Raw genomic sequence first — 14,681 nt, 5'->3', positions numbered from 1 at the left:
CTGTAAGGTCTTATCGCCCCGAAAGCAAATAGAGAAGAAAAACAGGATAGGAGAAAGCCAGCCGTTCCTAGAACGAACCTTATTGATTTAGGATTCTCCTGGGCGGCAATCGAACCCGCGACCTAGCGCTTACAAGGCAGACGCGCTACCCTCCACGCTAACTAGGCTGGCTCTCCCATTCTAATAAACTGTTCGTATTGTTCCCAGGTCCATCGCTATGGTTCCCCTACTACGGACACTTCCTCTCTATTCTCTTCCTTCACTATCACCACACGCACAAAGCTCTCGCCAAAATGTGCCGCATCTACAAGTCCAAAATATTGGGCTTCTATTTGGGTCCCTTTCCGACTGTAGTAGCTTCGGATGAGAAGAGCATTAGAGAGCTGCTCATGAAACCTCAGTTTCAAGGTCGAATCGACCAGGTGGTCAGTCTGGTGAGAGTCGACTTTGGAGAGGAGAGAGGTAAGTTTCTTCTTCGTCTTCGTCGATATTAAATTTTAATTCATGCTAAAAAGCGGAAGCAATGGTCCTAGCAACTTTTACGAGCGTAAAACTTTCTTTATTGTCTCACTTGATTCGAACGAACATTATTGTTCATAATAAGTAATAAGGTACCTAATTATCTATTGTTTGCTTAAATACTTGGTCAAAAAGGCTAATCTATTTTGATTTAACCCTTGAGTACCTATCTACAGATGTACAGAATTATCTATCTGCAATCTACATATCTAAGTATTCTGCAGATATTTTTATCAACGAAGTGCTTGTTGCACATCCACTAAAAATATTGTTCGCTCGTTCTCTCTCTCTCTTTTAATTTATACTTATGTACTTAACTATGTACCGTATCCAAATCACCTGAATGGTCTGGTCTCCTAGATATCCCTATCCAAGGGTTAAAAAGAAAGATCATTAGATTCATTAGTAAAATCACGGAAGACGGAAGTACCTAGGTATAAGTATGTAGATATTACCTACCAAAAAGTTCATATAACTTTGAGTCAATAACCTTATATAACATTCTCTTAATTAAAATAAAAAAAGTACCTACCTATCATACCAATAACGAACCCCATTTTTAAATAATTACATAGGTATCCATATATACTTACTTAGATTTTGACCTCCTATTGTCAAACAAAACTTTTCGACCCTTAAATCACCTGAATGGTCTGGTCTCCTAGATATCCCTATCCAAGGGTTAAAAAGAAAGATCATTAGATTCATTAGTAAAATCACGGAAGTACCTAGGTATAAGTAGATATTACCTACCAAAAAGTTCATATAACTTTGAGTCAATAACCTTATATAACATTCTCTTAACCAAAATAAAAAAAGTAACTACCTATCATACCAATAACGAACCCCATTTTTAAATAATTACATAGGTATCCATATATAGATTTCGACCTCTTATTGTCAAACAAAACTTTTCGACCCTCGGATAAAACTTGTGTGTGAAAATGAATCCAATATTGTTTGTGGTGGCAATGGTGCTACTCATATACTTTTTGAGCAAAACAATGTTCTCTCGACCCAAACACTTCCCACCAGGTAAGTCAGGCAATATTCAGCCAGGTTGGCTTTTGGATGGGTGACTGATCAGGATCGACTCAAATCTCACTAACAATGTTCTCTCGACCCAAACACTTCCCACCAGGTAAGTTAGGCAATATTCAGCCAGGTTGCCTTTTGGATGGGTGACTGATCAGGCTCGACTCAAATCTCACGAACAATGTTCTCTCGACCCAAACACTTCCCACCAGGTAAGTTAGGCAATATTCAGCCAGGTTGCCTTTTGGATGGGTGACTGATCAGGATCGACTCAAATCTCACGTTGTTCGTTGAATAAGTCGAACACTCGAACAGTACCTAGTCCTCCGGAGTCGACTTTGGAGAGGAGAGAGGTAAGTTTCTTCTTCGTCGTCTTCGTCGATGTCGTCGTCGTCGTCTGAGTCGACTTTGGAGAGGAGAGAGGTAAGTTTCTTCTTCGTCGTCTTCGTCGATGTCGTCGTCGTCGTCTTCTTCTTTCTTCTTCTTCTTCTTCTTCTTCTTCTTCTTCTTCTTCTTCTTCTTCTTCTTCTTCTTCTTCTTCTTCTTCTTCTCAAGAGATTCCATAGAGAGAACTCACCTGATGAGGCCGGAAAAGCCAACAGTACGCGATTATGGCCACCCATCTGTATACAGTGGATACCAATCAGGCGCAACGTTGCTTACCTTCAGTGAACCACTAGGAACTTGGGCATTCAACATGCTATCACATAATCCTCAAATAAATGATGATAAATTCCATGCCTCGGCTGTAATTGAACCTACGCCCTCCTGTTTATCAGGCGAGCGTCTTGATTACTACGCCATCAAGACTTTTCGTTTTTATCCACCTTCTACTCTCTTGCTAGATATAAAGGTGCCTGTGTTACTGCTACACATCTCTTCTCAAGAGATTCCATAGAGAGAACTCACCTGATGAGGCCGGAAAAGCCAACAGTACGCGATTATGGCCACCCATCTGTATACAGGGGATACCAACCACGCGCAACGTTGCTTACCTTCAGTGAACCACTAGGAACTTGGGCATTCAACATGCTATCACATAATCCTCAAATAAAAGATGATAAATTCAATGCCTCGGCTGTGATTGAACCTACGCCCTCCTGTTTATCAGGCGAGCGTCTTGATTACTACGCCATCAAGACTTTTCGTTTTTATCCACCTTCTGCTCTCTTGCTAGATAAAGAGTTACGTGTGAGGTACATTACTTACATAATTCCTCATTTACACTGATTACCTACTGATGAATAAGTAGGTACTACAGAGGTATGTCTGTACTATCACAAATTGAATGTTATTGTGCTTGGAAGATTGAATTGAATTAATTCAATTATCACTCTAATTCTTTAAATTCTGAACATTAGCTACACTGCCACATCCTCTGATGCAGTGGTCTTTAACCTGGGGTAAAATATCGCCAGAAGAGTAGGTACCCCACCTTTTTTCCCCCACAAAGGGGTCAACTAGGAGGATATATATTAATAACTGCCCTTGTCCTAAAGTAATTCGTAATGTTCTCATCAAGGGGAAGGGGTAGAGGGAGGGATTGAACCTCTCTGTAACTTGGCCGGGATTGAACCCACGCCCTCCTGTTTACCAGGCGACCTCTACAGCACCGAGGCAGGAAAATAAAAAAAAAAGAGAAGTCAAAGAGGTAGGTACCTAACCCCCATTATCATCCCATCCGTGGCACAAGCTCCGGCTTTTATGGATGGGTATAGGTACCATTTGTTGAATATTGATTTAATTGAGAGATCTGTACCGAATAATTAATAAATGGAAACTTAATAAATAAAAGTAAAAAAAAGAGAAGTCAAAGAGGTAGGTACCTAACCCCCATTATCATCCCATCCGTGGCACAAGCTCCGGCTTTTATGGATGGGTATACCATTTGTTGAATATTGATTTAATTGAGAGATCTGTACCGAATAACTAATAAATGGAAACTTAATAAATAAAATAATGCATTATTTTCAGGTATCATCTTCACAGAGGGTGACCTATGGCAGCAACAGAAACGTTTCTTTCTCCGTCACCTCCGGGATCACGGGTTTGGCAAACGCTCCGAACCGCTCGAAGTACAACTAGCGGCCGAAATCCAAGACCTCATCACGTTCCTACGGGAAGAAAGGAACCATCCCGCCTACCAGAACGGTCTCGCGTTAATCCCAAGCATATTCGCGTGGGGTAATATCGCCCTGCTTATGTCGGCGCTCACTGGGGAAAAGTTCACAGGCAGGGAGGGGAAAGATACCCTGAGTGATATTCATTGGAATGCGTTGAACTTTCAGTTCTACACAGAACCGCTGGCCGGGACCCTGACCTTTGTGCCGTTTGCCAAATATTTGCCGCCCTTCTTCGGATACATGAAGGACATTACTCGGCTCAATGATAACTTGGCCAATTATGCCAAAGTAAGTTTTGTTTTTTCAATAAGTTTGATAGAGGGAACTGTAAGAATGGAAGTAATAATTATTTGGAACCATCCCGCCTACCAGAACGGTCTCGCGTTAATCCCAAGCATATTCGCGTGGGGTAATATCGCCCTGCTTATGTCGGCGCTCACCGGGGAAAAGTTCACAGGCAGGGAGGGGAAAGATACCCTGAATGATATTCATTGGAATGCGTTGAACTTTCAGTTCTACACAGAACCGCTGGCCGGGACCCTGACCTTTGTGCCATTCGCCAAATATTTGCCGCCCTTCTTCGGATACATGAAGGACATTACTCGGCTCAATGATAACTTGGCCAATTATGCCAAAGTAAGTTTTGTTTTTTTCAATAAGTTTGATAGAGGGAACTGTAAGAATGGAAGTAATAATCAGTATCGTTGCGAAATCGAAGATAGAAGGAGGACGTACAGAGAAATCTAGCCCTTCCTAGAACGAACCTTGTCTGTTTGAGATTACGTTGTCCGGGGTGGGAATTGAACCCGCGACCTAGCTGTTAGAAGGCAGGCGCGCTGCCCTCCAAGCAAACTAGGCTAGCAAAGTAAGTTCTTGTTGCCATTATTTGCAGGGATCATAGAGATTGAAGACTGCGATAAAACAGCAAAATATGGGGTAGGTACCCACCCTAATGTACCTCGTTATCCGTATTTGATGGATTTTCAATCCCATTTCAGAACTCAATTCGTAAGAAAATGGACTCATTCAATGAAGATACAATCAACTCTGCGGTAGATGCTTACATCAAGATGATGAAGGAGGCACAGGCTGATGGCGATAGAGAGACTTACTTTACAGGTGAGCTCAATTTGTTACAGGCGATTAAGGTGGTCGTTATCCGTATTTGATGGATTTTCAATCCCATTTCAGAACTCAATTCGTAAGAAAATGGACTCATTCAATGAAGATACAATCAACTGTGCGGTAGATGCTTACATCAAGATGATGAAGGAGGCACAGACTGATGGCGATAAAGAGACTTACTTTACAGGTGAGCTCACTTTGTTACAGGCGATTAAGGTGAGTGTGTATTTTTTTCTGGGGATTATTTGAGGGGCAGGATTTTAAGACTGCAAAGTTTAATGTGATCAAGCCTTTATGTCTAACCTTTTCTGCTTGGATTTCAACCAGCTTAAAGAGCTGGTTGTCTTCATTTAAGCAACTAGAACTTTTGGAAGTAAATACCTACTGAACTTTTTTCAAGACGTTTGATAAAGGGAACTGTCTTCCCGAGAACGAACTTTAGCTATCTAGGATTCACACCAGATGGCAATCGAACCCGCGACCTAGCTCTTACAAGGCTCTGCTATGTTCATCAGTTCATGACCAAGGAACGGTTCAATCTCCTCATGCAACATCTGGTGGATCAACTTGAGAATAAACTTCCTGACTATGAGTCCCGGTGTAGACGTCTTGTACAGCCCTGTATTGTACAGTTCTCGGCCATGCCTTTTCCACAAGTTTGGCCATGCCTCGGGATGAACTAGCGGGATTCCGGAGCGAAGCGACGGAATTCAGCTAGTGTCCTTATTAAATCAAACTCACTAATGGCGTAATTTAGTGTACACAAATACATGAAATTGCCTAGGGCAATCTCTACCATCGGATAAGACTTTCCAGCCGAGTCTAATGACAGCAATATTGTCAGTATTGATATTAATAGTTTGGCGCGCTTTCTCAATATATCGGCCCTGATCCAGTGAATGATGTGTGTACCTATCATGTTATTCCTATCTATTCATTTCAGGTTTACCTCAAGTTAACGGATAGCAAGGCACTGCTTCGTGCTGAAACAGTTAAATATCTGACTGAAATGTCCCTTTACTCCCACAGTCACAGTCTAAATAAAGTCAAGTATTTGGAAGAAATATTTTTTAAACTGAGATTAATAAAATGTCCTTATTAAATCAACAAACTCCCTAATGGCGTAATTTAGTGTACACAAATACATGAAATTGCCTAGGACAATTTCTACCATCGGATAAGACTTTCCAGCCGAGTCTAATGACAGCAATATTGTCAGTATTGATATTAATAGTTTGGCGCGCTTTCTCAATATATCGGCCCTGATCCAGTGAATGATGTGTGTACCTATCATGTTGTTCCTATCTATTCATTTCAGGTTTACCTCAAGTTAACAGATAGCAAGGCACTGCTTCGTGCTGAAACAGTTAAATATCTAGCAGCTCATGCAGACCCTAGCGAAGTCCGAGAGAGTATTCGACACGTGATTAGTGAGCTGTGGAAAGACGACCAGCCTTGTGTTGTGGACGCGCTTCTTGAATTACCAGAGTCTCTATGGTGTTTAGACATACAGGCGGTGATAGCTACACTGGTACTCATTTCTCAGCAGACTCATAAAACATGGAATGTGACAGCCCAGCGTACCTTGGAAAAATTTCTTGGAAGTGAAATTTGTTTGAGTGCTGAGGGCGAGCATCGGTCGAGTCTTCTCCTTGCACTTCTGCCCTATATGTTTCATAATGATTTGTTCTTGCAGACACTCATTTCTCAGCAGACTCATAAAACATGGAATGTGACAGCCCAGCGTACCTTGGAAAAATTTCTTGGAAGTGAAATTTGTTTGAGTGTTGAGGGCGAGCATCGGTCGAGTCTTCTCCTTGCACTTCTGCCCTATATGTTTCATAATGATTTGTTCTTGCAGACGGTACTTAAGTCTAAGTATGCAGACAAGGATCCGTTGTTGAAATCTATGAAGATAAACTATCAGAAAACGGCAAACTCGTCCATTGTGTGGGACGCTATGGTTTCCAAATCTGAACACCTACCTCCCAATGAACATATTGTGCGTGCATTATCCCAGCACTTGTACTTCAGGAAACCCATTTACATCACTATCAGCTGTGTACTGTTGTCCTCTAATATTTCATCTCGCGATGATCCTCAACATTTACTCAAGTTATTCAAATTTGTTTCGCGATTCTTTGAAACTCAGAACACGCATTGGAAAGGTCCTACTGATATGAATCATGAAGTATTCCAGCAGTGTTTGGGTGCTTGTTACAAGGGGAAGCTCTCCCTTCAGCTATTTAATATCCAACCTCAGCTTTTTGACTGAGATTTAAAACAGCTCCTTGACTGACCTAGTGAGGCTGGTTGTCACCTCAGAACCATGTGATGTGCCCAGATAGTTACTATAAGGTAACCTATCCTGTTGACACTGTCACCCTTGTGATTTATCAAAAGATCATTACTTAAAATTCCTATGTATTTAGCTATTGTACAAATAATGGGACATAATCGTTGCCCCCCCCCCCCCCCCCCCCTTCGGCCCTTGACAAAATCCTGGATACGTCCCTGCTGTCTATCATACAATGTTTACTCAGATAAATACATAATAATTAATAAGAGACTCTTGAGTGGAAGGTAACCACTTAGGCGAGGTTAACGCCGGAGGCGTTCTCTACCACCTAACCCTTAGAGCTCCATTATTTTGTGGTCAAAATCTCAAATAAATAAGGATAAAATTCCATGCCTCGGCTGGGATCGAACCCACGCCCTCCTGTTTACCAGGCGAGCGTCTTGACCACTACGCCACCGAGGCAGGTTAAATTCATTCACGAGTGTTTATTATTCATATTTTATTGGGTAGGTACCTATTACCTAATTATCATTTCATATTTTAATTTATGAATTTTATTGTTATTTCTTAATAGTTCTCACAACTGATTCGAATTCATCTTTGATTTCTCTTTCTCATGAACTCACCATTGTACCGTGCCGTTGTACTTGGAGTAAAGTGGGTAGGTAAATGAATTTTTATTTGCATTTTGATCTTTTTCGGTTTCAAGTTGATCAGTCAATGTTAATATTGAGATATCAACCAGATGGGAATGTAAGAACTGTCTGGCTGGGGGACGTTAAACAGGGAGTATACCAGCCTGAATTTCCCTTGCTAAAGAAATAGCAAAGGTTGAGAGGTAAGGGCATCCACTCTTAAAATTTGTAGCCAAAAACCAAATGTCAGCCCAACGCGATCACCCTAGTTAGGGCTGATTGAGAGGCTGACGAAAAACGCCGACCCCGTCTGTACACGGGAAAAGGTGAAGAAAAAGAAGAATAAGTCGTTACTCGGTCTGAGTGGGTTATCCCACTTTTCTTATCAGAAAATAACTGTAGCAATAGAAAGTAAAAAATTTAACGATTTGTACCTACTTGGAAAAAATACCTACATATCTATGTATAAGGTTATAAGGTGTGAGAAACGGCATCGGCAGTGATGTTGTGTGTCCAAACATAGACCTCTGGCCGTCGATTGACGAGGACCAGCCTGAATTTCCCTTGCTAAAGAAATAGCAAAGGTTGAGAGGTAAGGGCATCCACTCTTAAAATTTGTAGCCAAAAACCAAATGCCAGCCCAACGCGATCACCCTAGTTAGGGCTGATTGAGAGGCTGACGAAAAACGCCGACCCCGTCTGTATACACGGGAAAAGGTGAAGAAAAAGAAGAATAAGTCGTTATCCGGGGATTACCCGGTCTTAGTGGGTTATCCCACTTTTCTTATCAGGAAATAACTGTAGCAATAGAAAGTAAAAAATTTAACGATTTGTACCTACTTGGAAAAAATACCTACCTATCTATGTATAAGGTGTGAGAAACGGCATCGGCAGTGATGTTGAGGTGTGTCCAAACATGGACCTCTGGCCGTCGATTGACGAGGTGAATCGTGAATCTATGTTGTCGAGGCAGTGTAGACGGTTCAGTCGACATCGATCGACGGCCGTCGACTATGTGTGGACCCTGAACACAGCTTAATGAAGTTTGGCGAGCCACCAAAGTTAGCTTTTATTCTTAAACTGAACGAGGAAAAAACTCTCAATCTCAAAGATTATATTGGACAAAACTCTCAAAACCTCAAGGATTATTTTGTTTACATGTTTTTTCTTTTTTTTTACGTCCTAGCATTCTTATCAAGAAAGTAAATAGTTACTTACATACATAGGTAATTATGTAACTAACTGCTCCTACCTATGTATAAGGTCTAGGTACTTAGGAACCCTATCCCTACAATCAACATTTGGGTTCCCCTTGACCTAATGTGAACCATACAGTGTTTAGTTTGTCTTACGGGAGGTCTATTTTCCTTTCGGGGAACTTTCGGAAACGGAACTCATTCCGATGGGGCGCCATTTTGGATTTCCTATGGTTTAGTATCTACCTACCGGCGCCATTTTAGTTTCCAAAAGGGAACCGGTTCCTTACGGATTGCTTTCCCTAAAAGAGGTTAAGACGACGATATGAGCTACCTACCTAGCACCCTGTATTTAATTATTTGTGTACCTTACACCTATATGTACCTACATACCGTCCTTACCTACATATATGTATAGACGTACTTGAGGTCTATTTTCCTTTCGGGGAACTTTCGGAAACGGAACTCATTCCGATGGGGCGCCATTTTGGATTTCCTATGGTTTAGTACCTACCGGCGCCATTTTAGTTTCCAAAAGGGAATCGGTTCCTTACGGATTGCGCTCCCGAAAAGAGATTAAGACGACGATATAAGCTACCTACCTAGCACCCTGTATTTAATTATTTGTGTACCTTACACCTACATGTACCTACATACCGTCCTTATATACCTATATGTAGACGTACTTAGGTAGGTACCTACCTACTTATTTTGTTTGAATTTCTTTTTCTTGATAACGAAAACCCTCTATCAATCATTCTAAATCCTCTTCTAAAACACCTACATTATAACAATAAAAAATTGTAACATTTATCATTCAATAAAATACTTTTTAACCTGCCTATCTAAATATTTTTTTGTTAGTCAGAATTTCAAAAGTGTTGAAATGATCAAATCTTGAAAATACAAAAACAGAAATGGTACATTACTGCATTTTCAGAAGCACACTGAAAAAGGCGAAAAATGGAATCGGGGCTATTAGGGGACGTTATTAAACAAAGAGAAGACTATCAGTGGAACTATAGGTAACCCTAACCAGGGAGGAGAACAGGTAATTACCTCTCTTTTTTTTTTTTTTACTGCCTAGTAGTAGGTAATTTTTCTAACATACGTAGTACGTACCTACTTACTGTCCGTGTCCGTGAAATAGTCGTACTGTAAAGTAGCTAATTATATTTCACCTACTTATATTAAGGAGCGCGGTAGCGCTCCGCCCCGCCAAGTCAAGAAAGTTTGACCGCGTTCTAGCTATTTCCACAAGATGGGAAACTATAAAGTGTACCTAGTGAGGCTGTATTTTGCTCCAAGATTTATCTACCTTGCTCCAAGATACCTGCCTCGGTGGTGTAGTGTCAAGGCGCTCGTCTGGTAAACAGGAGGGCGTGGGTTCAATCCCAGCCGAGGTATGGAGTTTTATCCTCAAGACTGTCTTCCCGAGAACGAACTTTAGCTGTCTAGGATTCACACCAGATGGCAATCGAACCCGCGACCTAGCTCTTACAAGGCTCTGCTGCCGTCGAAGCTAACTGGGCGGGCTATATCTAGAATTCGCCCCGGATGGTAGTCGAACTTAGCTTAGCGTCGCAGGACTTAGCTCTTACAAGGCAGACGCCCTACGTTCCAAGCTAACTAGACTTTCAAAATACTCAATCATCCTGCTTTCTAACCGTTTTCCTTTATACTTTCTATCCACTAAACAGAAGAGCAACTCAAATTGGTGATCCAGGATTTCATGTTTACGGCAGGACTTAGCTCTTACAAGGCAGACGCCCTACGTTCCAAGCTAACTAGACTTTCAAAATACTCAATCATCCTGCTTTCTAACCGTTCTCCTTTATGCTTTCTATCCGCTAAACAGAAGAGCAACTCAAATTGGTGATCCAGGATTTCACGTTTCCTGCCAGTAACACAATCTCAGGACAGCTAGGGTTCCTGTGGCAACAGTTCCTTCTACATCCGGAAGTTCAGACCAAGATCCAGGAAGAGTTGGATCGAGTGGTGGGCAGATCCGAATTGCCCAATTTAAACCATAGGGCTGAGTAAGTAGACTTTCAACATTCAAGTTCCTTTAAAAAATAAAAAAAAAAAACCCTGTCCAGGGGCAAAGACCTAAGATGTTAGTCCCCTCTTAAAATAAATGAAAAAAACCTTAAGTTCCTTTATATTAGGGATGTTGATGTGCACATTGCATAATCTAAGAATTATTTCCAGGCGACCATAGAAATACACTTTTTTTTACAAACCCACTACATAAGGGTAGGTGATGTCGTTAATGATAGCTAAACTGCCCTCACGTCACATGACATGGTGGTAGTGTGTTTCTACCTTTACTAAATGTGTTTTTTCTTTCTTTCTAGGCTTCACTACACAGAGGCTACAATCCGAGAGATAATGAGATACAAAACCCTAGTACCCCTCTCTGTACCACACAAAGCTACTGAAGATGCAAACTTCATGGGCTACCACGTTGAAAAAGTAAGCAGAAAATGCTCAATGAGGTCTGATCGTCCCGAAATCGAAGAGAAGGAAGACAGGACAGGAGAAAGCCACCTGTTCCGAGAACGAACATTTAGATCTTTTAGTATAAAGGTCGTCCCGGGTGGGAATCGAACCCGCGACCCCTAATCTAAGAATTATTTCCAGGCGACCATAGAAATACACTTTTTTTACAAACCCACTACATTCATAAGGGTAGGTGACTAGGTGATGTCGTTAAATGATAGCTAAACTGCCCTCACGTCACGTGACATGGTAGTAGTGTGTTTCTACCTTTACTAAATATGTTTTTTCTTTCTTTTTTTCCAGGCTTCACTACACAGAGGCTACTATCCGAGAGATAATGAGATACAAAACCCTAGTACCCCTCTCTGTACCACACAAAGCTACTGAAGATGCAAACTTCATGGGCTACCACGTTGAAAAAGTAAGCAGAAAATGCTCAATGAGGTCTGATCGTCCCGAAATCGAAGAGAAGGAAGACAGGACAGGAGAAAGCCATCTGTTCCGAGAACGAACATTTAGATCTTTTAGGATAAAGGTCGTCCCGGGTGGGAATCGAACCCGCGACCCAGTGCTTACAAGGCAGACGTGCTACCCTCCAAGCTAACTAGGATGGCAAATGCACTTGAGTTTAATGCCCGGCACTCACTCTTATACTGCCTTCACATGTGTGGCGGGAAAAAGATTGAGACCCATAGTTTGTGACAGACCTGGGTCTCAATCTTTTTCCGCCACACACGTTTAAGACACTAGGATGGCAAATGCACTTGAGTTTAATGCCCGGCACTCACTCTTATACTGCCTTCACATGTGTGGCGGGAAAAAGATTGAGACCCAAAGTTTGTGACAGACCTGGGTCTCAATCTTTTTCCGCCACACACGTTGGAGACGGTCTGAACGTGTGTGGCGCCATAATAGTTCAAATCCCTCCTCCCCATCTTTCTCACCCACAGGGAACTATCATGGTACCCAGCCTCTACTGTTTACACAATGACCCGGACATTTGGGGAGATCCAGAAAATTTCCGCCCTGAAAGATTCCTAGACTCCAACGGGCAATTGAAGAAGAAAGATCGAACCTTGCCTTTTGGATTTGGTAAGTATCTAAAGGTACTTCAGGTTGTACTAGAGCTGGGATCTTTCTTTATAGATTCATGGTTTTATTCAACCTTTATCTCTTGACAGTGCTTGCAGGTCTTTTTACCATCACTTATTCTCTTACACGTGGCCTTGTCACTTCAAGTGTAAATAATTAAAATGAAACTTATTATCTTGCAGGAAAACGTCTCTGTCCAGGTGAAACATTTGCCCGACAAAATATGTTCATGTATGTTGCTGGACTACTGCAGAACTTCACTTTCTCTCTACCCGAGGGTGCCAAGCTCCCTGATGATTCCAAATATATTCCAGGACTCAATGTACATCCACAACATTTCTGGATGAAAGTTACACCCAGATCTTAGAGGCTTTGAAGAAGGTCTGGGATCTCACAATGAACATATGTTACCGAACGATTATTGAAGGAATTTTGGCTTACTTTAACAGCTATTTAATATCCAACCTCAGCTTTTTGACTGAGATTTAAAACAGCTCCTTGACTGACCTAGTGAGGCTGGTTGTCACCTCAGAAGCATGTGATGTGCCCAGATAGTTACTATATGGTAACCTATCCTATTGACACTGTCACCCTTGTGATTTATCAAAAGATCATTACTTAAAATTCCTATGTATTTAACTATTGTACCTAGCTGTAACAAATAATGATGTACTGGGACTACATGTCCCATTTTGACAGTCTAAAATATCTACTCAATAGACCACTAATTATAAGAAGATATAACTATGTGCAATAAATACCTATACAAAACATATTTGGATCATCACAAATACAACATGTCTTTATTTTTTTATGTATTCAATAGAAAAACAGATTGGGCTAAGAACCAGATTTCCAAGTTGAGTAGGTTACCTCCAGATCCCAAAAAGTCATCCACACTAACCAACCAATCAAGTTGGTTAGAGATAGTGTAAATTTAGTACTCAAAATAGAGGATCTTCTGTTTGGTTGAGAGCCAAACAATGTACCTCAATGTTTGAAATGTCAAAGAAAAGAGGGGCAAGGATTATTTTAAGCTTAATGGGGCAACTGTTTGACTCTGAAGTTGTTCAAACATTCAAGGTTTAGGCTTATCACAGAAGCAGTGGTTACCAAGACTCAAGAGAATGATTTCTTGCTATCTCGGTTTAAATCTCTTGTGAGGAGTGCCTGTAGTTTTTATACAAAACTTTACCAAATGCTACATTTGTACAGAATAACGGAGGTGATGAAGGGGCAAGGATTATTTTAAGCTTAATGGGGCAACTGTTTGACTCTGAAGTTGTTCAAACATTCAAGGTTTAGGCTTATCACAGAAGCAATGGTTACCAAGACTCAAGAGATGATTCCTTGCTATCTCGGTTTAAATCTCTTGTGAGGAGTGCCTGTAGTTTTTATACAAAACTTTAATGCTACATTTGTACAGAATAACGGAGGTGATGACTTCTTATGCTCTGCCTTGGTACTCCTTCAGATGGTACAGAACCCATGCAGGGATGGACAGTGCCATGACACTCATGACAGCACCATGGACTATTATCTCGGTGGTAGAGGTCTTACGTAGGGGAGGTCCACTGACGACGTGACGGTAGTTTCTGTGAGGGACGATCACGTTCTCCATGAGGGGTAACAGACGAGAGGCTCTTCCCAGAGACATGATGGGGTTTTCACGAAACAATAGTTAAATTAGAAGTTTTAAGAGTAAAATTAGAAGGAAAAATCCAAAATCACTTCACTACTTCACTTTTTCAAGTGACCTTTTTTTTCGATTTATTTTATTATTTTTTGGTAGAGGTCTTACGTAGGGGAGGTCCACTGACGACGTGACGGTAGTTTCTGTGAGGGACGATCACGTTCTCCATGAGGGGTAACAGGCGAGAGGCTCTTCCCAGAGACATGATGGAGTTTTCACAAAACAATGGTAAAATTAGAAGGAAAAATCCAAAATCACTTCACTTTTTCAAGTGACCTTTTTTTCGATTTATTTTTGTTTTTCCGAAATCAGCTGATTGTAGTTTAAACTTGCCTGTGCTCTAGCGGAAAATTCAGTTAACTAAAAATTCATGCAACGGGCCCCACAAAAATACGCCTATGATTTGAGCGCTACTAGCGGAAGCGGAAAATCGCGCAGTAATAAATGTAAACAAAAACCAAA

The 14,681-nt window shown here is 41.2% G+C and overlaps 2 protein-coding genes across 3 annotated transcripts in view; one reads left to right on the top strand and one right to left on the bottom strand.

Moving 5' to 3' along the window:
* The window catches only part of LOC103512664 (probable cytochrome P450 304a1), a 15,429-nt gene extending 963 nt beyond the window's left edge, over positions 1–14,466 (top strand). Inside the window, exons 2-10 of one of the 2 annotated variants that reach the window (XM_026826076.1) lie at positions 208–462; positions 3,529–3,965; positions 4,676–4,796; positions 10,791–10,971; positions 11,738–11,855; positions 12,385–12,526; positions 12,709–13,751; positions 13,963–14,079; positions 14,321–14,466. In XM_026826076.1, the coding sequence (XP_026681877.1) occupies positions 208–462; positions 3,529–3,965; positions 4,676–4,796; positions 10,791–10,971; positions 11,738–11,855; positions 12,385–12,526; positions 12,709–12,893 (1,439 nt within the window). In that variant the 3' untranslated portion in view covers positions 12,894–13,751; positions 13,963–14,079; positions 14,321–14,466. Of the gene's footprint in view, positions 1–207; positions 463–3,528; positions 3,966–4,675; positions 4,797–10,790; positions 10,972–11,289; positions 11,408–11,737; positions 11,856–12,384; positions 12,527–12,708; positions 13,752–13,962; positions 14,080–14,320 lie in introns of both variants that reach the window. The other variant, XM_026826077.1, reaches the window with a different exon arrangement.
* Positions 13,760–14,295, bottom strand: LOC108252800. The gene has a single exon (XM_017445488.2). The coding sequence runs from the start codon at positions 14,181–14,183 to the stop codon at positions 13,974–13,976; it is 210 nt and encodes a 69-aa protein (XP_017300977.1). The 5' UTR covers positions 14,184–14,295; the 3' UTR covers positions 13,760–13,973.
* Positions 14,467–14,681: the final 215 nt, after the last annotated feature.

Source organism: Diaphorina citri, unplaced genomic scaffold (assembly GCF_000475195.1).
Source record: "Diaphorina citri unplaced genomic scaffold, Diaci psyllid genome assembly version 1.1 scaffold871, whole genome shotgun sequence".
In the NCBI taxonomy this organism is placed as follows: Eukaryota; Metazoa; Arthropoda; class Insecta; order Hemiptera; family Psyllidae; genus Diaphorina; species Diaphorina citri.
The sequence above is the reverse complement of the archived record's forward strand: the minus strand, read 5'-3'. Positions and strand labels throughout refer to the sequence as shown.

What these genes read in the sequence shown, in the direction of transcription:
- LOC108252800 (XM_017445488.2), bottom strand. Translation starts at nt 14,183, where the DNA reads ATGTCTCTGGGAAGAGCCTCTCGTCTGTTACCCCTCATGGAGAACGTG.